The 22,150-nt window shown below is 51.1% G+C and overlaps 2 protein-coding genes across 5 annotated transcripts in view; both read left to right on the top strand.

Moving 5' to 3' along the window:
* The window catches only part of CTSH (cathepsin H), a 163,496-nt gene that overhangs the window by 1,785 nt on the left and 139,561 nt on the right, over positions 1-22,150 (top strand). For 2 of the 3 annotated variants that reach the window (XM_083870835.1, XM_083870834.1), the window contains exons 7-12: positions 390-445; positions 1,454-1,535; positions 1,609-1,677; positions 2,223-2,329; positions 3,946-4,071; positions 4,823-4,905. In XM_083870835.1, the coding sequence (XP_083726961.1) occupies positions 390-445; positions 1,454-1,535; positions 1,609-1,677; positions 2,223-2,329; positions 3,946-4,071; positions 4,823-4,898 (516 nt within the window). In that variant the 3' untranslated portion in view covers positions 4,899-4,905. Of the gene's footprint in view, positions 1-389; positions 446-1,453; positions 1,536-1,608; positions 1,678-2,222; positions 2,330-3,945; positions 4,072-4,822; positions 4,926-22,150 lie in introns of all 3 variants that reach the window. The other variant, XM_083870836.1, reaches the window with a different exon arrangement.
* On the top strand, positions 7,105-20,634 carry BLM (BLM RecQ like helicase). 2 transcript variants are annotated; one of them, XM_083870641.1, is made up of 20 exons: positions 7,105-7,158; positions 7,441-7,621; positions 8,031-8,137; positions 8,471-8,603; positions 9,797-10,515; positions 11,082-11,258; positions 11,573-11,691; positions 12,125-12,238; positions 12,970-13,068; positions 13,155-13,303; positions 13,626-13,732; positions 14,502-14,662; positions 15,140-15,335; positions 16,038-16,228; positions 17,123-17,270; positions 17,612-17,811; positions 18,522-18,714; positions 18,849-18,971; positions 19,293-19,500; positions 20,297-20,634. In XM_083870641.1, the coding sequence occupies exons 4-20, from the start codon at positions 8,509-8,511 to the stop codon at positions 20,478-20,480; spliced, it is 3,183 nt and encodes a 1,060-aa protein (XP_083726767.1). In that variant the 5' UTR covers positions 7,105-7,158; positions 7,441-7,621; positions 8,031-8,137; positions 8,471-8,508; the 3' UTR covers positions 20,481-20,634. The 2 variants fall into 2 exon arrangements, with proteins under 2 accessions (XP_083726767.1, XP_083726768.1); XM_083870642.1 differs by having other exon boundaries at positions 7,107-7,158; positions 8,028-8,137.

Raw genomic sequence — 22,150 nt, 5'->3', positions numbered from 1 at the left:
TTATATTCCTGAGGAACTATTAAGACAGTAGCCACTTACACAACTTGGAATAACTGAGGGTTGTGTGTGTTAAAAACAAACCTGACCTTTGGAAGACATCTCAGCCAGCCCTTGTGGGGGGGAGATGAATTCCTGGCAGGCGTGAAGAGGAATTCCTCTGGCAGCCAGGGCATCCCAGGCTGCTGGCTCCAGCTCTCCCTGGGGCATGGAGCCGTTTCCAGGTGACTGCAGGGGGGGAGCAGGCAGCTGCAGGGTTAAACCCGTGCTGTGGTGGTCGTTACAGCTGCGCAGACACACAAACTCTCAGTTCCTGCTGTGCCGTTGCTTTTTGCGTCACTGCCCTGGGGACAGGTGTGGGACAGTCCCTGACTCAGAGCCCTTCTCTGCAGGCAGAGCAGCAGCTGGTTGATTGTGCCCAGGCCTTCAACAACCACGGCTGCAGTGGGTAAGTCAGAGAGGGGGAAAAAACCTAATTTCTGTTCTATCTTACATCCTGAGATGGACAGCCTTCCTCAAAATCCAGTGCCAGGATCATTCCACATGGCTTTTTGTCTTTTCTCAGCTGCAATGTGTCAGGGGAAACAACTTTAGATTTGGCTGCTGGTTTTAATTTCACTTTCCCCTAGAGGTTTAGGTGTTTCCCTCAATCTCCAGCATTTCTCAACCTCTGTTGTTCCTCATTTGTTAGTTTTTATCAGATGTTTTTCACTCAGCAGCCCCAGGCCGGGCTCTGATGGGCCCTGGGGCTGCAAGGGCAGTTCTGGCTGTTGTTCTGCCCCCGGATCATGTGCAGCTTGTGGCACTGTGAAGAACCCACAGAAACTTCAGCTTCCCCTTTGGGAAGTCCCTTCTGGCTTTTCTAGAGAAGGCAGAGAATAGAGCTTTCTAACAGCTTCTGTTTTCTGTGAGAGAAGTGCTCCTAGAGGGACTCTGGGAGCTGAGCAAAGCCCCTCTTGGTGCTTTTTATTTTTCTTGTGACTCCTCCTTAGTCATTTCCACATCAGCACTCCCTGATCATCTCTCTTTTCTCCCCTCCTGAGATGTGCTCCTGGAAGGTGGCCAGGGCAGGGAGCAGCTGCTGCCTGGAGATGTGGGTGTCTCAACGTTCCCCCAGCCAGGCTGGGCAGGGGGCACCAAAAACACCTTTAGGCGTGTGGGGCTGGGGCTGTGTGGGGCAGACCTCACGCTGCCAGGGCTCCTGGTGTTCTCCAGGAGAATGAGGTGTGACCATGCCAGGCCAGCAGTCCCAGGCAGGGAGAGGTGCAGGAACAGACTGGAGTTTGTGCCCCTGGAGGCTCTGGGATAGACACTGCCCTTCCCTGGCTGGTGGCAGTGGTCTGCAGAGGGGGAATGCTGATGGCTTTGCTCTGCAGAAGCTGCAGTGTTACCACCCAAATTCATCATTACATCCTAATGAATTGCTGCCATCCTGACTGAGCTGTGTGTCCTGCAGGGGCCTGCCCAGCCAAGCCTTCGAGTACATCCTGTACAACAAAGGGCTGATGGGGGAGGACAGCTACCCCTACAGGGCCAAGGTACTCACAGCCCCAGCCCCACGGCACAGCACGGCCTGCCACAGGCTCCAACAGCTCCTCTCTGTCCCCACAGAACGGCACCTGCAAGTTCCAGCCCGAGAAGGCCATTGCCTTTGTCAAGGATGTCATCAATATCACACAGGTGAGGCCCCAGGGCTGCCTTTCCAAAGTTCCAGGGCTGTGCCAGGAGAAGGTGCTGGGATGCCCAAGGTGTGCTGGGCTCTGCAGCTGGAACTGTGTGCTCCTGGAGAGAGAGAGCTGTGCACACTCCTGCTCTCCTGCAGCCTGTGTGCTCCTGGAGAGAGGAGAGAGCGCTGCTGTGCACACTCCTGCTCTCCTGCAGCCTGTGTGCTCCTGGAGAGAGGAGAGAGCGCTGCTGTGCACACTCCTGCTGCTCTCCTGCAGCCTGTGTGTTCCTGGAGAGAGGAGAGAGCGCTGCTGTGCACACTCCTGCTCTCCTGCACACCTTTTGGAAGGTGGCACCAAGGAGGTTCTGGAGCCAAAATACAGGCCCTGGGCTCCTGCCTGCTTCCCACAGTGGGTGCAGGTCCAGGCTGGGACAGAGTCCTGGGTCTCACCTTGCAGCTCAGCACTTGATTCCTTGCCTATGTCCAGGAAGGCAGGGTTCTCCACCCCTGGTCCCGGCACAGCCAGGAGATGAGGGGTGACCCTGGATCTCTCTTGCAGTACGATGAGGATGGAATGGTGGAGGCTGTGGGGAAGCACAACCCAGTGAGCTTTGCCTTCGAGGTGACCAGTGACTTCATGCACTACAGGAAAGGAGTGTATTCCAAGTGAGTGTGTGACCCTCATCTGCTGAGCTGAGGGCAAGGGGAACGTGTAGGGCTGGGGTTGTGTGTGTCCCTGTTCCTCCTGCTGGATGCAGGGACACTGCACTGTGTTCTCACACTGCTTTTAAGTAGAAAATAGAAAAAAAAAAAGAGTAACCAGAGCCTCGATTTACTGGTTCTTGAGGGAATGAGAGTGCAGCACAGGGAGGAGGAGGGCAGCTTGCTAGGAACCTGTCCAGCCTGTAGACCAGATGGTGGTGGAATGAAGGTCAGCAAGTCAGGGAGCCTGGGAGAGACTCTGCAGCTCCCCACAGGGCTGGGGGGCCTGTCCCGGGGCTGGGGGCTCCCCACAGGGCTGGGGGGCCTGTCCTGGGGCTGGGGGCTTGTCCCAGGGCTGGTCTGTGTCTGAGCTGGGGCAGCTGAACACATTTGCTGGCTCAGGGTAACCCCAGCCAAAGTGGATTTTCTGTAGTGTCGGGCTCAGGGGGTTGGTGGGAAGTGTGGCTGCCCTCACACTGCCCTGCCCCTGAGCTGGCACCTCTGCAGCTTGTGCTTTTTGGCAGGGTCCTGCAGAGCTGCTCCCCACAGGGCAGGTTCTGCAGCTCCTCAGCCCAGCCCAGCCCCAGGCAGGGAGGGGGAGCAGCAGAGGGAAAAACCAGCCTGGGACATGAAGTGACCCAGCAAGTGTTGGGTGTGGTGCCAGCTCCATGGCCAGGGCAAAAAGCCACTGGGAAGGCTGATCAATAAACCCTGGAAGGATGAGAGCTGAGTGAGGCAGCACAGGTGAGACAGCCCAGTAAGGGGGAAGAAAAATACTTTGGAGTAATGAACCCTCAGGCACACAGAACTGCAGAGAAAATGCAAGGGAGAGTCTGAGCCTGAGGGATCTGCCCCAGGGAACTCTCAGGAAGGAGCAGCTGGTGGTTCCAGTGGCTTGGCTGGACCAATGGCCAGTGATGGCAGAGATAAGGGCCAGCCCTGGGAGTGTCAGCTGTGAGGGCAGGGACGTGCTCAGAGGAACACACCAGGAGCAGTTGTCCTGTGGATTTACAGTCTGAGTGGATTTCAAGTCAGAGTGCATGGGATAATTGATGCTCCAGTGCTTTCAGCCCAGAGCAGATGTTAACAAATCGAAAAAGGAAAATCTGAGGTGGGTTATTGATCTTTTCCTGTGCTGCAGTTTGAAAATGTTTAAAAATAGATGCTCTTGAGTTGGGAGCACGTCTTGTTTCATACCACAGGCAGCAGCTTTCAGCAAGTGCAGTTCAAAGGTTGAAAATTCAGAGGAAACGTGTATTTAGACCCCAGAGCTTGCTGTTCCTGTGCAAAACATGAAACTGCCTTTGAATTTCAGAGCAGTACAAACCAGCACTGAGAAGGCACTAAGAGCTGCTGGTTTCAGCTGGGAAAATTCCTTTGCACTGTAGCTCGTCTTGGTGGGCCAGGAGCTCAGAAATCCATGGATTCCCTAACTCCAGATGTGGCTGGTAGTTCCAGAGTGGAAAAACAGAGCAGAGTCTCCTTTCTGTGGGTTCCCTCCCCAGCTGGGAGCTCAGAGCATCCCACAGCTGTGTTTGCAGGCTGTGCTCACACAGCCCTGTGTGCTCTCTCCCCTGCAGCCCCCGCTGTGAGCACACCCCTGACAAGGTGAACCACGCCGTGCTGGCCGTGGGCTATGGGGAGGAGGATGGAATTCCCTACTGGATCGTCAAGAACTCCTGGGGCCGCTTCTGGGGCATGCAGGGGTAAGGGGCAGGAGAGCTCTGAGCACACAGACAGTGTGGCTGAGCAGGACTGTTCATTGCTTACATTAAGCTGTATTTATACAGATATATATTTATACATCTATATATTTATATATTTAATTTATACATTAATATTTAAAATATAATTTATTATAGAATTTATATTCAATATCTCATTTTATCTAATTTAAAATTTATTATCTATTTTATTATCTATTTTATTATCTATTTTATTATCTAATTTATTATCTAATTTAATATATAATTTAATATATAAATTATCCAGTTTAATATATAATTTATCTATTTAATATGTAATTATCTAATTTAATATATAATTTAATATATAATTTAATATTTTGTATATACTTTATTATATAATTCTATATATAATTTATTTATATTAAATATATATATTTTACATATATTGTAGTTATATTTATATTTAATATTTAATTATATTTATATTATGTATTTTATTATAGAATATATATATAATTGATTTATATTTAATATATAATTTAGTATATTATCCACATATTTATACGCATATATTTATACACCTTATTTGCTTGGTCTCTCTATCTTGTCCACACCTCCAGCCTGCACCTTTCAGGAAACATGACTGGTTACAGGCCATCTCTTTATGGCCCCCCTTTATCCAATTCTTGCATTTTGCTATTCTCGTTCTCAGGCTCTTCTTTCTCAATTCAGCACCGTTTGTATCTCAGTAATTCTTTCTCTCTTTTAGGTATTTCCTGATTGAACGAGGCAAGAACATGTGTGGTCTGGCTGCTTGTGCCTCCTACCCCGTCCCTCAGGTGTAGGACAGGGACAGGGGGACAGGGCTGGGGACAGGACTGGGGACAGGGACAGGGCTGGGGGATCCATCTGACTGATGGTCAGCCATGTCTGAGTGTGGAATGAAGGCAGGACCAGGTGCCAGGTGTGACCTGCAGGGAGGAGTTACCTGCAGGCAGGTGTTCCCTCTGGAAGGTGTTCTCTCTGGAAGATGCTCCCTCCAGGCAGGTAATTTGGCTCTCACACACCTCCTACAGCTGATCCTGCTCTCTCCAGCCAAACCCTGCCAGGTTCCCTCCCCCAGGTGTGCCCAGCTGTGTCTCCACCCACCTGTCCCGCCCCAGCAGAGCACTGGGAAACCACCCAGATCCCATTCAGGGCACACAGAGCTCCACCCGTCCTTCGAGTGGCTTTTTTTTTTTTTTTTTTTTTTTTTTGCAATCACCGGGTGTAAATTTTAGCGATTTTTAAAATTTTCTCTGAAGGCGATTTCCCTTTTCTTTCAAGGAAGGATGACGAGCGAGTGCTGTGATTTGTACACTTTTATCAATTTTCATGAAATGTCTGCTATTTTTTGTATTAAAACCCAGGATATTTTAATGCACAGAGAGAATAATCGGGTGATTTTTCTTTACCCTCTCGGTGAATACGGGAGAGCCTCGGCGCCGATGCTGAGCGGTGATAGACTTAAGAATAATAAGAAAATGTTAATAAATCAGCTCCCTAGAGCTGCCTCACCGGAGCTGTGCCGTGAGCTCTGAGCAGGGCGGGCTGAGGGGCTCCGGCCTCCCGGCACGGACCGAGACCGTGAGAAAGGCCGGGCGCTCCTGGGGGTGCGGAGCGGGGCTGGGGAGGGACAGGGGTTTTGGAGTGGAGCTTTGGAACGGGGTTAAAACCGGGCCGGGGAGGGAGCGGGGCCCGGGAGCGGGGTCGGGGAAGGACCGGGGCTCTGGAGCCGGGCCGGGGAAGGAGCGGGGCTCAAAAATGGGGTTAAGGCCGGGCCGGGGAAGGACCGGGGCTTTGTGGCCGGGGAGGGAACGGGGTTAAGGCCGGGCCGGGGAGGGAGCGGGGCTCAGAAATGGGGTTAAGGCCGGGCCGGGGAAGGAGCGGGGCTTTGTGGCTGGGGAGGGAACGGGGTTAAGGCCGGGCCGCAGAGGGAGCGGGGCTTTGGAGCGAAGTTAAAGCCGGGCCGGGGAAGGAGCGGGGCTCGGGAACAGGGTTAAGGCCGGGCTGAGGAGGGAACGGGGTTCGGGAACGGGGTTAAAGCCGGGCCAGGGAGGGAGCGGGGCTCAGGAACGGGGTTAAGGCCGGACCCGGGGAAGGACCGGTGCCAACCTGAGGGCGCTCCCGCCATTTCCGGGAAACCTCCCCTTTCCGCCCGCCATTTTCGCGTCACTTCCGTCCTGCCGTCCCCTCCATCCAATGAGAGACCCCGGCCCGTTTTGGCGCCGAAGGCGAAGCGCGGGCGGCGCGCAGGGCGCCCCCTGGCGGCGGGGCGGGCCGCGATGGCGGCGCTGCCGCTGAACAACCTCCGGGAGCAGCTGAGGCGACACTCGGCCCGCGGGGCCCTGCGCGCCCCGGGTCCGCCGCGGGACCGCCCGCCGTGAGTACCGGCCCCGGGGAGCGCCGCGGGGCGGCCGAGGCGGCCGGGGATTCACCGGGGCTCATCTCCTTGCAGGGGCTTCACCTTCAGGAAGGCGCCGCGGGGCCTGGGCGCGGTGCTGAGGGACAAGGATGTGAACACCTCGCTGGCCCCGCCGGACGGGAGAGCGCCGGTCTGGGGCTGTGCTCCGCCCCGCAGCCCCGCTCCCCGGCCGGTCTGTGCCTCCCCAGGCCCCTCCGAGCCGCCCAAGGGCCCCTCCGAGCCGCCCAAAGGCCCCGCGGCTCCCGGGGCACCGAGCGCCGCTCCCGCCGCCAGGCCCGGGCCCGTTATCACCGTGGGCGATGACTGGGATGACATCGACGACTTTGACCTGTCGGGGATCGAGAAGAAGTTCTCTCGGCCGGCCCTGGTGTCCCCCAAGGGGCTGCGGGGCCCCCGCAAGGAGCCCCCGCGGCCGAGCCCCCGCCCGGGCCCGCCCGGCTGTGCCGAGGACGAGAACGCGGGGCCCGGCGGGACAGGGGCATCGCCCCAGGCCGAGGAGCAGCGCCCCTGCTCCCAGAGCTCCGTCATCTGCCTGGAGGACTCGGCTCCGTGCTGCGGGAGCCCGGCTGCGGCGGGGCTCGGCCCTTGGGAGTCCCCCGCTGACCCTGCCCGGGATGCGGACAGCAACGGGGCTCGCCCAGGTAACCGGTGTTATCACTCTTCTGATGGTTTTGGGTTATGTGAACGTGCCCTGAGCTCGAACAACATCTGTGTGTGCACCCAGAGGGGCTGGCTGGTCAGGAATCAGAGGGAGCTGTGTGCTCGGGGCTGACAGGCAGCCCTGATTTCATTTTTTTATTCTTTAAAAGCCAGAAGCTGTATCAAAGGAGTGTTTAGAGGTCTGGCTGATGATTTTTCCCCCCTGTTTGTGGCAGGCTGAGCGTGCAGTGTCACCCAGCAATGTCCCTGCCCTTCTCTTGCAGCTGCTGGTGCTGGAGGGGCTCTGCAGGAGCAGCAGGGGGCTGGGGACAAAAGCCCCCCAGAGCTGGACGAGGCCTCCTGGGCCCTGGCAGGGGCTGAGCTGGAGGAGGATGATCTGGACATCATCCCTCCCTCCCCTGAGGAGGAGCTGCCTCCCTTCTCCCCCTCTGTACAGAGTGTCAGGTAATCAGGGTTCACTGCTGGGACCAGCCCTCTGTTGTGTGATTGGAAAAAAGCACCAAAACCACCCCAAAACTCCTGTTTGTTAAAGGGGTACAAGCTCAGTTGGTGTCTCTGCTGGCTGATGGTTGGCAGCTGCAATTAGTTAATGCTCTAACAAATACTCATTTTATGGCTGGTGTTTTTAGGGGGCTTTCACTCCAGGAAAAAGCAGAGTTACTTTTGTAGTGGGATGGGAGAAAATTGCTGGGGCAAAATTCCAACACAGGATGAGTGACTGCTCAGCTCTTGGGTTCTGCTTGGGCTCTCAGGAATTTATACTTTACACACATCTTAAATCCCCCTGCTCTATGGTAATGCCTCAATTTACAGATATCTGTATTTTAATGGCTTTTTCTTTTGATGTTAGCAGTGTCTTCAGAGCCTCTCCCAGTGGTGGAAGAGCTGGCAGCTCCGAGGCCAAGCAGGAGAAAGTTCCCACAACACATCCTGGAGCTGATCCCAGTGCAGGGGATTCAGGTACACAAAACGCTTTGGAATTTCATATCTCTGGCTTTGGGGATAGTCTGCAACTATTTATTATCCTGTGTAACCCAAGGACATTAACTTGGAGGTAGATAACCAACATCTGTAGGTGGAGAGTTGACATAAATAGTTGGATTATAGACAATGAAAGACAAGGGCAAAAACATGTAGACTCCTTGAGTCCCTGCACACACAGAAACAGTTTATTTGTGCAAACGGGCTAAAAACACATTGGAAATAGATAGTTCAGACTGATTTACTGCTGTGCTCTGGGAGAGTGGAGTCCTGCTGTGCCGAGGTGACTGTGCTGAGCTCTCCCCGTGCCAGGCGCGGCTGTGCCGGTGTCCCCGCAGCTGCTGGGAGTGATGGAGGCCATCTGTGACCTGGTGGACACCATCCCCCTGCAGGAGCTGCAGGCCCTGAGCTGTGCCCGGGCCCTGCTGCAGCACAGGGACCTCAGGTAGGCTGGGGCAGGGCTGTGTGGGGCGGGGAGCAGCCTGCGGGTGTCCCCACACACTGCACAACGGGGCTGGGAAAGGCTTGGGATGATCACTGAGGGAGGGAATAAAACCCCCAAGCCTGCAGGTGTCCCCACACACTGCACAACAGGGTGAGAGGGCTGGGGAAGGCTTGGAATGATCACTGAGGGAGGGAATAAAACCCCCAAGCCTGCAGGTGTCCCCACACACTGCACAACAGGGTGAGAGGGCTGGGGAAGGCTTGGAATGATCACTGGGGGAAGGAATAAAACCCCCAAGCCTGCAGGTGTCCCCACACACTGCACAACGGGGCTGGGAAAGGCTTGGGATGATCCCTGAGGGAGGGAATAAAACCCCTCAAAGGGCTGCTGTGGGTGTTTACAGGGGAAATAAACCCCCCTGTGTGCTGCCAGAGGGGAGGATGCAGTGCCACGGGCTGGGTGAGGAGGTGCCTGGCACACCCAGGTGTGTGTTCTGCACAAACAGGTGATGGATGTGCTGTGCCAGGTGTCTCCCTCACTCCTCCTGCCACGGGCATTCAGTGGGTGTTGTGTCCTCTCCTGCTGACTGCAGGGGTGGTGATTCCTCCTGACATCCCTGAACTTGTCATCTCCCAGTGGAATTATTGCTGCCACAAGCTGCTGCTTTGTCTCCTGTGTCATCAGACATGGACAGAATTTTGGGATTTGGGATTTTGGTTAGATTCTTCCTGGACTGGGACCATGAGCATTTACTTTTGTAAATGTTCTCAGCACAACAACTTATTTTATTTCTCATTGCTGTAGTCAGACACAGTCTTTAGAAAGTACTTAAAACATGATTTGGTTCAAACATAGTTCTTCTTTCAGGTTTTGCCTCTAAGGATTTATTTTTTATATTCTACCTTGCCTGGATCTGTTCCTTACTTTTGGGAATTCCTTTATTTTATGTCTGTAGAGATGATGCCACAGTTCTGTCATTAGTTTCCTCTGGTGGAATTCCCTCTTCCCTGGATTTGTTTGGAATTGTTTTCAAACATGGTGACTCAGAACACGATGGAACCACCATATGTTAAAATGTTTAATAGCAGTGAGGCAAAACTGTTTAATGAATGTTGTAGAACCTGGTAAATCACTGCTTGTGACTAAATATGTTTTTTTTTTTTCCTTCTTCCCTCCCTTGTCATCTCTCACAGGAGGAAATTGCTGGCTAATTCTGTCAGTTTGAACCAAAATGGCACAAGCAGCACTTTTCCTAGGAGCTGGCAGTCTCCTGTGGAGCAGAGCTCTCGTGTGTGTCCTGGGGCAGCTCCAGGTTCTGCCCCAAGCTGGAGCTTCAGCTCTGACAGAAACTCCCCCAAACCCACAAACCCCCCATCGGTGCTTTCTGTTCATTCCAGCAGCTTTTCTGCAAAAACAAATCAAACCTTGGACAGCCCTTGTGTTTCCAGGCAGAGAGCTGAGGAGCTGCCCTGCCCAGGGACTGCAGAGCTGCCTTTTCCCAGGGGCAGGGGCAGGGAGGGGGCTTCCCTGGGGCTCAGCCCCCAGCCCTGGGACAGCAGCTGGGAGAAAAGCCCAGCAATGGGGAGTGGGAGGCAGCCAGTGACCAGCACAGCCCTGAGGGCTCAGGGCACAGCTCCCAGTGCTGGCCCTGCAGGGAACAGCTCGGCTGGGACTGATCTGGACTTTGACCTGGACCACTTTGACATCGATGACCTGGACGAGGACTGGGAGAGCTCGGAGCCCGTTCCAGCCCCTGGGGCACCCCCCACACCCCCGTGCCCCCCGGGCAGGGAGGGGCCTCCTGCCAAATCCCTCCTCTCCAAGATCATGTCCAGGGCCCAGGGCTCCTCTGGGGGACCCAGTCCTGCTGCCCCAAAGCCAGGCCTGCTGATGGCAACAAAGAACCATCCAGGTGAGTTACACTTATTGGTTTTTTTCCATTTTAAAATTCTTTATTTCATTTTACATCTAAGACCAAGTAACTGCCACAGATCACATCCGTGCCTTTTGTTTCTGTGGAAGTTTCTTTTGGTTCCTTTTTTGCAAAGTCATCTTGTTGTTTTTTTTTTTCCTCCAAATTATGCCAAACTTGAATATTCCCTTCCTGGGCAGGTTTCAGGCTGCTGGAAGGTGAAGATGCTAAAATTGGAAATGAGGGTGTTTCTGTTTTAGTTAAATAATGATTCTGCAGTTTTTGATTCAAAGCTGTACAATGGTTTTTGCTGCAGAAAGTTCCAAAATGGGTTTGTGGAAGCAAACTCAGTCCCAGGGGTCCCAGCGTTGGTCAGTGTCACTTCAGGTTAATGCAGGGACAGGCTGGCAAAAGGGGAGGTGAAAATCAGGATCACAGATTGATTTGGGGTGGAAGAGACCTTAAACCCCATGCAGTGCCACCCCGGGCATGGCAGGGACACTTCCCACCTCCCGTAACTAGATGGCATAACTTATTCTAATTACTTTTTTTTTTTTGTCTCCCAGATCCAGTGGTTCATAACCCTGCCCTGGAGCGTTTCAGGGGTATGAAGTTTCCCCACTCTGCAGAAATGATGAATATATTTCACAAGAAGTTTGGGTTGCACTGTTTCCGGACCAACCAGCTGGAGGCCATCAACGCTGCTCTGCTGGGGGAGGATTGTTTCATCCTCATGCCCACAGGTACAGCCTCCCACAGCACAGGGCACAGACCTGCAGCTCCTTTTGCCACCTTTGGGACAAGCTTTTGTCTTCCCCTGCTGGAATTCTGTGACTGCTGGATTTCAGGATTATTGTTGCCCTGGGGTGTTTGGAGTGAGGGGATTGAATTTCTGCCTTCCTTAATAACTCCCACAGTAAATCTTCCTTATCCTACAGGTGTCACTTTGTGGCAGGAATTGGTAGAAATGTATTGCTTCCAGAAGAAATGGGAAATAGGTCTCCATGCCTTTTGTCTTGATACCCACTGCTTGTTGTGCTGTGTCTTATCCTCACAGGAGGTGGGAAGAGCTTGTGCTACCAGTTACCAGCCTGTGTCTCTGCTGGGGTCACTATTGTCATTTCTCCACTGAGGTCGCTCATCATCGATCAGGTCCAGAAGCTGAAGACTTTAGATGTAAGTTCCAGCAGCTTTATTGAGTGGAACTGCAGGTAACTGGATTAGAAATGTGAAATTTTACAGCAAATCTTGTGTCTCCCGGACATAAACGGCATAAATTGATTAGATGGACACTGTGAACAGCACAGGAAGTTGCCTGGGAAGAGCTAAATTGGATGAAGTCGAACATCTTGGCAGTGTGGCCTCTGGATTTATTGCTGCTCCTCGTGTTGGGTGTTAGAGCTGTGCTTTTTAGTGCTGGCTCTGAGATCCTGAGGGTTGTAATCACTCACCTACACAGCAGCCTGACTCTGCAGAGGGAGTGAGCCCTGAGAGCTCCTGAGTTAGGGGGGTTCTGGAGGTGCTGAACCTCTTTGGAAACACGATACACAGAGCAGAATGTTTTGCATGTAATAAAAAATCTCAATATATTTATAATTTTTTAATATAGATTGCTGCAACATACCTGACTGGGGACAGAACAGATGCCGATGCCTCAAAAATCTACATGCAGCTGTCCAAGAAAGACCCTGTCATAAAGCTGCTGTATGTCACCCCTGAGAAGGTCTGTACTTCATCTGCAGTTGTAGAACCACAGGGGCTGTGAGGGGGGGGATTGCTGTGAGGTGCTAAAAAACTGCTCTCAGAGGAGGCTTCTGGGGAAAAAAATGCCAGGTTTTAAATAACTCATTAAGAATCTGTACGGATGTAACTAATTTCAGTCAGTAATTAGCCAAGAATAAGAGCTGAGTATGTTGGTAAAATGTAAATTCCTAAAACATGCTCACCTATTTCAATCCATCTTGATAAACATTACTGTTAATCGCTGTCCAGTAGCTACTAAATCCAGACTGCTCTGAACAGGGTAATACAGGAAAAATAAAGCATTGTCAGGGTGGTAGGAGATTGTCAGAGCTTGCCTTGGGCTGCTTTATATGCTGCCTTAAAAATATGTTATTGCACTTTGTAAAAGGGGGCTGGTTAGTGTGCTGGTTGTGTCTCTCTCTTTGGCATTATTTTTTCCTTTGTTTCCTGGCATAAGTAATTTAAATTTATTGAAATTTCCTCAGAATGAGGGGTTTTGGGGTTGGGGATCCCAGAACCTGGTGGGAATCCCACACCAGCTGCACGGTTAAACCACAGCTGACTGGCATCATCTCTGTGCCTGAAGCCTCACCTGCAGAGTGCTAAGCCATTCTGCAGCCTGGGATAGCTGTTTGTGCACTCCCAGGCAGGCCAGCTGGCACTTTTAGCCCAGGTGGGTTTATTTACCCCTGTCCCTGTGGTGTGTCCCAGGTGTGTGCCAGCAGCCGGCTCGTGTCCGCCCTGGAGAACCTCTACGACAGGAAACTCCTGGCACGTTTTGTCATTGACGAGGCCCACTGTGTCAGCCAGGTAAAGCCTCCTCTTGTTCTCGGGGACACCAAAAGACTCAGTGGGAGCACTTTACTCTTTTTTTAATTTGTTTGTTTCTCCCCCAGTGGGGCCACGACTTCCGCCAGGACTACAAGCGGCTGAACATGCTGCGCAGGAAGTTCCGCTCGGTGCCCATGATGGCCCTCACTGCCACTGCCAACCCCCGTGTGCAGAAGGACATCCTCAACCAGCTCGAGATGCTCAAACCACAAGTGTGAGTGCCTCTGCAGCCTTCTGAAACCTTTTAGTTTGGTGCCACAGAAATCTGGAGTGGAAAACTTAGTGAAGTGAAAAAAGCATCGCAGGCCCAGCTGAAATCCTTGTGTAGCTGGGTCTGATGAAATTAAATTAAATCAAATTAAATTCAATTAAATTAAATAAATGCATGCATAGATTCTAATAGGAGGTAGATAAAAAATATTAAATAAAAAAACAACAAACTTGCCAAGCCCTTCCTTGCATGATGAAGGAAGGTGTTTAACACAATGTAACTGTACCCATAAGGCTGATGAGCACCATGAACTGTCACATTTCAGGTTTACAATGAGCTTCAACAGGCATAACCTGAAATATGATGTGTTGCCCAAGAAGCCAAAGAAGGTGGCGATGGATTGCTTGGAATGGATTAAAAAATATCACCCCCGTGAGTACTGAGCAGCATGGTGCCCACAGGCCTTTCTCAAGGCAGTAAAAGCTTTTATAATGCTGTAATGATGATATATTTACCAGAAATGCAAGATGGAGGTAAAGTGATGTTACTGAAAATGGGAATCAGATTTATGTGCATTCTAAAGTTGAGAATTTAAGTTAAGATGGAAAAGTAAATTATGCTGATGCTCTTGAATGACCCTTCTGGAGCCTGCCAGAGCTTTTAGGATCATGTCTTCAGGGCATAAAGGTCATCCAATATCTTAATTGTTTAATTGGGCTGATCTGCTTATCTGTAGTTCCCCTTGAAGCTATCTTCAGAGATTCCCATCTTTCTAGGCTCCCTTTGGAGTCCTGCAGCTCCTGCTGCTGGAATTGGATTACACCAGGCTCCCTTAGAGCTTCTCCTGTGCTGTACTCTCAGAGAGCATTTACTGAACTGCTCTAACTCTTGAATTATACAGGTTTTGTTCCTGTATTCTAAATCCTGAGATTGCACAATACTGATGAGGAAAACATTTCTTTATTCCACCTACCAGAAGCACAAAAGAACTGTGTAGGAAAAACTGTCAAGACTATCTGATAGTAATAAAATAAATTCTATAGTGAAGCAGTTATATCTTTACTCTTATCTTTAATTCTAATGGGGAGAGGTCGGTATCTGGTTTGCACTCCCTTCTTTGTTTTCTACTCTATTTTCTCCTTTCAGGGAAAGGAAATAAAACTGTATTATAGTTGAGATTTCTTTTCCCATCTGTTTGCAGATGACTCTGGGATAATCTACTGCCTGTCCCGGCACGAGTGTGACACCACAGCAGCCATCCTGCAGAAGGAGGGGCTGGCTGCCCTGGCCTACCACGCCGGCCTCACCGACTCCAACAGGGACCTTGTGCAGCAGAAGTGGGTGAATCAGGAGGGGTGCCAGGTGAAGAAAAAACGAGGGGAAAAGGGAAGAAAAACTGGGCATTTTTATCCCTCCTGGCCTGGGAAATAATAGGGAAGTTGTTGCAGTGTTATCACCAAATGTCTGCAGTGTGGAATAACTGATCCCAACAGATGTGCTGGGGCACAGCAGCCACCTTTCACTGGGAATTTTGTGAATTAAAAGTTGTAGCACACAGAGTTGTGCTACTCCAGCAGGGAGGAGCTGAGCAGTGCAGGGCTTTGGAAAGAGCTCCTGGCACGCTGCTGTGCAGAGACTGGAATGTGGGTTTTTTCCTGTGTCTGCAGTGGCTCCTCTGACAGGAGGGGAGGCTGTTGCAGTTCTGTACTTGCTCTGCACTGTTACAGCTGAATTTCAGTTAGATGAAATTCCTAATCCAGCTCACTGCTCTGCTTTCCATGCAGTGTGGCAGGAGTAATTCCATAATGTGTGTCTAGAACATGGTGCTCTCCTTCCCAGGTGATCTGTGCCACGATTGCCTTCGGGATGGGCATTGACAAGCCCGACGTGCGCTACGTTATCCACGCCTCCCTTCCCAAATCCATCGAGGGATACTACCAGGAGTCTGGCAGAGCTGGGAGGGATGGGGAGATGTCCCACTGCCTGCTCTTCTACAGCTACAGTGATGTGACCAGGCTGAGAAGGCTCATCCTGAGTGAGTTCTGCTCTGGGAACTTGGAGGTGACATTACAGCAGTCATGTTGTCACCAGTCTCATTTAGCCTGTGTTGTTATTTCTCTTTTACAAGTGCCATGGATGGTTCAGTATTGCTGGGAGGGGAGAACTGGGAATCCTTACCTGGATGGTTTTCATTCAGGTGGCAGAAGCGGAATTTTTGTCACTTGTACTTAATTTTAGTCAAAACCACTTTGATTCACAGAATTATGGAATTTTTAAGATTGGAAAAACCTTTAAGATCATCAAATCCAACTGTCAGACCAACTCCACCCCCTTGTTCACTGCTAAAACATGTCCTCAAGTGCCACATCCACACATTTTTTGAGCACTTCCAAGGATAGTGACTCCATTCAGGGCATCCTGTGCCAGGGCTTTGCTACCCTTTCTATCAAGAAACTGCTCTTGATATCTAATCTGAACCTCTCCTGACACAGCTTGAGGCTACTTCCTCTCATCCTGTTGTGCAGACTTTTGTCATTCTAGGCTTATTCCACTTCTCCAGTTCTCTAGAATTTCAGAGATAAAACCTGTCCTACATCTGTTCTGCACTAACCCACTCACCTTTTCTTAAGCAAAGCCAATATCGCAGTTTTTTAAGCAAAGCCAATTTTTTTTTTATATTCCATGAAAAGACAGAGGTGCAGCTTTAAGAAACACCATTGACTTTGCTGTGTTTCAGTGGAGAAGGATGGGAACAGCCACACGAGGCAGACCCACTTCAACAACCTGTACAGCATGGTGCACTACTGTGAGAACGTGGTCGAGTGCCGCCGCGTCCAGCTGCTCGCCTACTTCGGGGAAACCAACTTCAACCCCACCTTCTGCAAAGATCACCCAGAAGTGATCTGTGACAACTGCAGTAGAAAGAAGGTAAGACCCCACGGGTTGTATTTGTAGTGGTGTTAAACTGAATTTGTATTTAGTTGGATCAGAAAGTGGTTACACGAACCTTTGGGAGGGTGAATGGGGAAAAGGAATAAAAGTCCTGTATTTTTGTGATGCTTCCAGGTATTTTCAGGGTTTAACCGTGGACTTGTGGTGCTCCTGTTCCTGTCAGAGGCATAAGGATGGTCCTTGTAGGGGTCAGGAGCTTAGAGCAGATCCACTGCAATGACTGGGGAAATCCTTTCAGCTCCTGTCCTGGTGTTGTCAGGGCAGCTTTGTGCTGCCAGAGCAGCATGAGGGCCATATTAGGAGTGCCCTGCTGAAGACATTTGGGGTTATGCAAACTTAGTGGCAGGAGCAGGAGCAGAAGGGAAGGCAGCTGTGGAGGATTGACAGGGAAGGGATCCTGAACAGTTTTGTACCTGTGGATAGTGTTTCTCAGCTCTGTGTTTGAAGCATTCCCTTATATAGCTGTGATTGGAACAGATCCGACCAGGATAATGCATATTCAGTCTCATTTTAATGCCTTTTGGAAGTGTAAGTTCTAGAGCGTGGCAGGATAATTACAAGAATGCTTTCCAAATGATTTACCTTGATTCCCAGTGTTCACCCAGCAGTCCTGCACCTCACTCTACACAAATAACCCCAGCGAGATTATATACAGCCAGTTGGAGTGGTTTTGTGTTATCACATCCAGAATCCCTGCGACTGTATCACTGCAGGTTCCCAACTAGGAAATCGCGGTTCCTTTATTTGGAACAAACTCAATTCTCACAGCTGAGAAAAGCTCAGTAACGAAAACTGAGGCTGTCAGTAACAGCTTGGGTTAAAGCAGAGACATGTAATGGCATGTCCTGATGGGGCCTGATGATTTAACAGGATTATAAATCAAGGAATGTGACCGAGGACGTGAAGAGCATCGTGCGGTTTGTGCGCGAGCACTGCGGCCAGGCGGGGCGGGCCAACGGCAAGAGGAATCCAGGCTCTGGCAGGTACACCCTCAACATGATGGTGGACATTTTCTTAGGTGAGTCTCTTCTCCCACAAACTCCTGAATAACCTGGTGCACGAATCCCCAGCCAGGAATCGAGAGGGTTGATGCTGCAATGCCAGCAGACGTTTAAAAAAAACCCGTGCATTTTGCAAAGTTAATCTTCCCAAAGAATCTCTTGGTGGTAAGTGATCCAAAATAAATGAAACTGAAGATTTAATCCATTTCAGGTTGCTATAGTGATAATATTGGTTTTCCAGTGTTGGAAGGCTGTTTTGAATGTGAATAGACTGCCTTGGGAATCTCCCACAGACTGTAAATGCATGTGTACGTGGGCTCTGCGAGCATGGGCTCATCCTCTGCTTTCTGTTGCACAGGTTCAACCAGTGCCAAGATTCAGTCTGGAATATTTGGGAACGGGGCTGCCTATTCCAGACACAATGCAGAAAGGCTGTTTAGAAAACTGGTCCTGGACAAGATCCTGGATGAGGATTTGTACATCACAGCTAATGACCAGGCAGTGGCATATGTCATTCTGGGAGAAAGAGCTCAGGCTGTGCTGGATGGGTCACTGCAGGTGTGTAACTATTTCATTTCTTCAAGGCATTGTTTTAAGGAAGGTGCTGCAGCTTTACTTTAGCATATCCCCTTGGGCAGCTTAAACACACTTTGCCTCCAGCTGAACTACCAGCTGGTGTGTGCAAAGAACAGAATCCAAGACGTGTGATTCCTAGCCCAGTATTCCAGTAATAATATTGTGGGGTAAAATGTGAGTTTGAGAGGCTTGGAGAGGTTTAAATCTTCCTCTTCTTCCCCAACCATCTGATTCCTGCTGGACAGTGAAAGGAGAGTTCTGACTCCCACAGAAAGATGGCTAAGAAGAGGAAGAAGGACCAGCACTCTCTTCTTTGTTTTCTACTCTATTTTTTCCTAGTCATTGGTGGGATCTGATGGAATAGGCACTTCATGAAGGTCATGGAATAGACCTGGAGGCAGCACCTCCTCTGCATTAGTGCTGTGTTTGGAGCAGGACAGAGCCCTCAGCATTACCTCAGTGACCTCTGAAGCCAGCTGGGGAGTGGGCTCTTCCCTCTCTCTAAACTCTGCCAGCTCTTTGTAGAAGAAACTTGGATGCGGTTGAGTAGCCTGTAACAAATTATTTAAAAATGTGTACTGGGTAAACAGCTTTTTTTGGATACTCCATTTCCTGTGCTGTGTTCCTGTGTTACCAGTCAGGGTGTGCAGGAACTCCCTGGCAGGAATTTTATGGATGGTTCCTTTTTACAGGTGGAGTTCCACGAGACAGAGAGTGCCAGTGCCATCAGAAGGCAAAGGGCTTCCATGGCAAAGATGTCCCAGCGGGAAGAGATGGTTAAACAGTGCCTCAGTGAACTTGTAGACACCTGCAAAACCCTGGGCAAAGTCTTTGATGTGCATTACTTCAATATTTTCAGTACTTCCACCCTAAAGAAAATAGCAGGTAAGGTCAGGTTTCTCAGAAGTCCTTTGGGGCTTCTGCATGGAGGGGCACAGAAAGGAATTAATTTCCTCCTGGGTGTCTTTATAAAAAGTTACTTGTTTGCCATGTCTGAGGGGTGCTTTGTTGTGTTGCAGAAACCTTGTCCTCAGACGTGGAGGTGTTGCTGCAGATCGATGGTGTCACAGAAGACAAACTGGAGAAATATGGTGCAGAAATAATTAAAGTGATGGATAAGTACTCAGAATGCTCCATCCCAGGTGTGCTTTGTACCTCAACGTGTACTCCCTGTTCAGAGCCTTTCTCTCCTCCTCTAGCAGATGTTTGATTCAAAACTCACCATGATTTAATCACAAATAATTCCTAAAGGGAGTTTTTCAGAACTTTCAGAACACACCAAAGTCTTTCCAGCTTCCCACTAGCTAAATTCAGGGTGTCTCTGAAAACCTGGGGACAGGGCAGTGCAGAGGAGGTGAGGAAGAGCCAGGACAGATGTTTTGATCCCACCAGTGTGTTCTGGTGACTGACTGGCCCGGGTTATCCCTTGGCTGAGTTTTTTTTCCCTCCCTCCCTGTGTGTAGAAGATGCTGCCTGCCCAGGTGTGGACACAGCCACAGGCAGCCCTGACTCGCTGGGCAGCGATGGAGAAGCAGAGGAGGCAGGCACAACCTCCAGCTATTTTGGCAATAACACAAAGCAGAGGAGGAAAAGGAAGCGACCAGCCAACTCCAGGGACTCCAAGAGGAAGAAGACAAGTGGTGGTGGCAGCCAGCAGTTCCACGCCAGAGGGTACGTGCCTGGGGTCACTGCTCACTTCTCTTCGCATAGTGCTGATCCCAGAACTGCAGTTATCCCCTGCAGTTTCTTCAGTATGGGATTAAATAATGGTGTTAAAATTATCTGGGTGCCTGGTCAGAACTGCCCTGCCGTGCTTTTCTGCACGTTTGGTTTAAAAAGCTGGTGAGGAAGGATATTTTACAGTTGTCCTCACACTTGACTGCCACTGGCTAAGCAGGGAGCAGGACATTCCAGTGTTCTGCCATTAGCCAGCATTAGCAGGCTGACCAGGTTCCTGGCTTGAAATCATAAAGAAGTCTTAAAACTTTGAACATTTGATGGAATATTTGAACTTCAGCCCCTCGTTAATTCAGATTGTCTTTCTGATTGTGTCATGCAAGGCAACACCTGCATCTGCTGTTGGTTGGTCTTGAGTCTCTGGGGCAGATCTGCCACTTCCCGAGGATTTCCCCTTTCTGCCTCATTTTTCACCATTCTGCTCCCTGGTTTTTGTAGCAAACGGTTTTCCCAGCCCAGCAGGTTTTGTCCCACCCTTGGCACTTTCCCATCTACTGGAATATCTGTCATTAAACTGCTGCTGCCTCTGAAGTGTCACCCTTGGGTACATCCCAGAGCAGCAGCTGTACTATTTGCATTTCAGAGGTAGTTTTGCAGCCACGTGTGTTAAAAAAAAACCCAGAAAATTACAAAATGAGTGTGTAGTCTGCTAGAAAATGCAGTGGTGGTGCCCGTGTGAGCAGGGGCCAGGCCAGGTGTCTCACACACACTTTCTCTCTGATTTTTGCAGGGGCTTCAGCAGGTTCAGAAGGACCAAGAAGCTGCCGAGCTCCAAGGCTCCAGCTTCCTCCAGTGCCAGCTCCGTGTCCCACAGCATTGGTGGCACACAGGGAGCTGCAGGGAAGCTGGCCATGATGGCACTGCCCAAACCCAAATCCAGGAGCTTCCTTCAGCCTTCATATTCCATATTGTAGCTGGGAAACGCAATAACTGGATGAATTTCCCCGAGACGGAATCACTGTTTATTAAATTTTTGTTTCGTTTGCTGCTGCTGAACCTTCCGGGACTTGTGTATTTGTCGAGTACAAAAGCGCAGATTAAATAAATATTTTTTTACTTGTCAGTTTATTTTGGGCCTTTCTAGTTGTGAGCGATTCTAGAAACCCTGTGCTGTTGGTGACACTCGTCCCTGTGATCCTCAGGGACACGATCAGGACCACAAATGCTGGGGGCTGTGTGTCCCCAGAGCTGCCTCTCCTTGCTCGTTCCTGCCTCTGCTCCTGAGCTGGAGAGCTCCTTTCCCTGGGCTGCTCCTCTGGAAAGGACAGCTGGGGAAAGAAAAAGGTAATAGTGCATGTTCTTAACTTTGCCTCTCCTTGCTTGCTCCTTCCTCAGTGCTCCAGAGCTGGAGAGCTCCTTTCCCTGGGCTGCTCCTCGGGAAAGGACAGCTTGGGAAAGAAAAAGGTAATTCATGTTCTTTACTTTGCCTCTCCTTGCTCGCTCCTGCCTCTGCTCCAGAGCTGGAGGGCTGGGCTGATCCTCAGAAAAGGACAGATTGGGAAAGAAAAAGGTAATTAATGTTCTTAACTTTGCCTCTCCTCACTCACTCCTGCCTCTGCTCCAGAGCTGGAGGACTGGGCTGCTCCTCTGGAAAGGACAGCTTGGAAGGGAAAAAAAAAAGGTAATTCATGTTCTTTGCCTCTCCTCGCTGTTTCCTGCCTCTGCTCCAGAACTGGAGAGCTGGGCTGCTCCTCGGGAAAGGACAGATTGGGAGGGAAAAAGGTAATAATGCATGTTCTTATCGTTCCCATTTGATTCCCTGCGTCCTGGAACTGGGAGTGCCTAACCCTGCCCTGGGTGTGTTTTTTTAGATACTGTTTTTTTCGTTTTAAGCCGTGATCTTGTCAGGGCACGGGGCGGGAGGTGCCCTTGGCACGGCGGTCGGGCCTGGCCCGGGCGGTGCCGGTGCCGGGTGTGAGGGGCGGCTGTGCCCGCGGGCTGTGCCCGGAGCTCCGGGCAGGGCAGGGACTGTACCCACGGATTTCATCCGCTGTTCCTGGGCAACGACTCCGCGTCCTTAGACCTCAAATCCCATCCAGTGCCACCCCTGCCATGGGCAGGGACATTCCCACTGTCCCAGGCTGCTCCAAGCCCCAATATCCAACCTGGCCTTGAGCACTGTCAGGGATCCAGGGGCAGCCACAGCTGCTCTGGGCACGCTGTGCCAGGGCCTCAACACCCTCACGGGGAGGAATTTCTCACTATCTGAGCCATCCCTGCCCTGCGGCAGCGGCAGCGCGGGCGGTGCCGGCACTGAGGAAGGGACTGAGGGCTGTGAGGGCTGTGAGGAGGGCTGTGAGGGTGCTGAGGGTTGTGAGGGCACTGAGGGCTCTGAGGGTTGTGAGTGCAGTGCCGGCACTGAGGGCTGTGAGGGTGCTGAGGGTTGTGAGTGCACTGCCGGCGCACTGAGGGCAGTGAGGGCGCTGAGGGTTGTGAGGGCAGTGCCGGCGCTGAGGGCGGTGAAGGCACTGAGGAGGGCGCTGAGGGCAGTGCCGACACTGAGGGCGGCGCTGAGGGCGGCACTGAGGGCGCTGAGGGCGGCACTGAGGGCGCTGAGGGCAGTGCCGGCGCACTGAAGGCAGTG

The sequence above is a fragment of the Zosterops lateralis genome (assembly GCF_965231275.1).
Source record: "Zosterops lateralis genome assembly, chromosome: 13".
Taxonomy (NCBI): domain Eukaryota; kingdom Metazoa; phylum Chordata; class Aves; order Passeriformes; family Zosteropidae; genus Zosterops; species Zosterops lateralis.
This window is presented reverse-complemented; position numbering and strand designations above follow the sequence as displayed.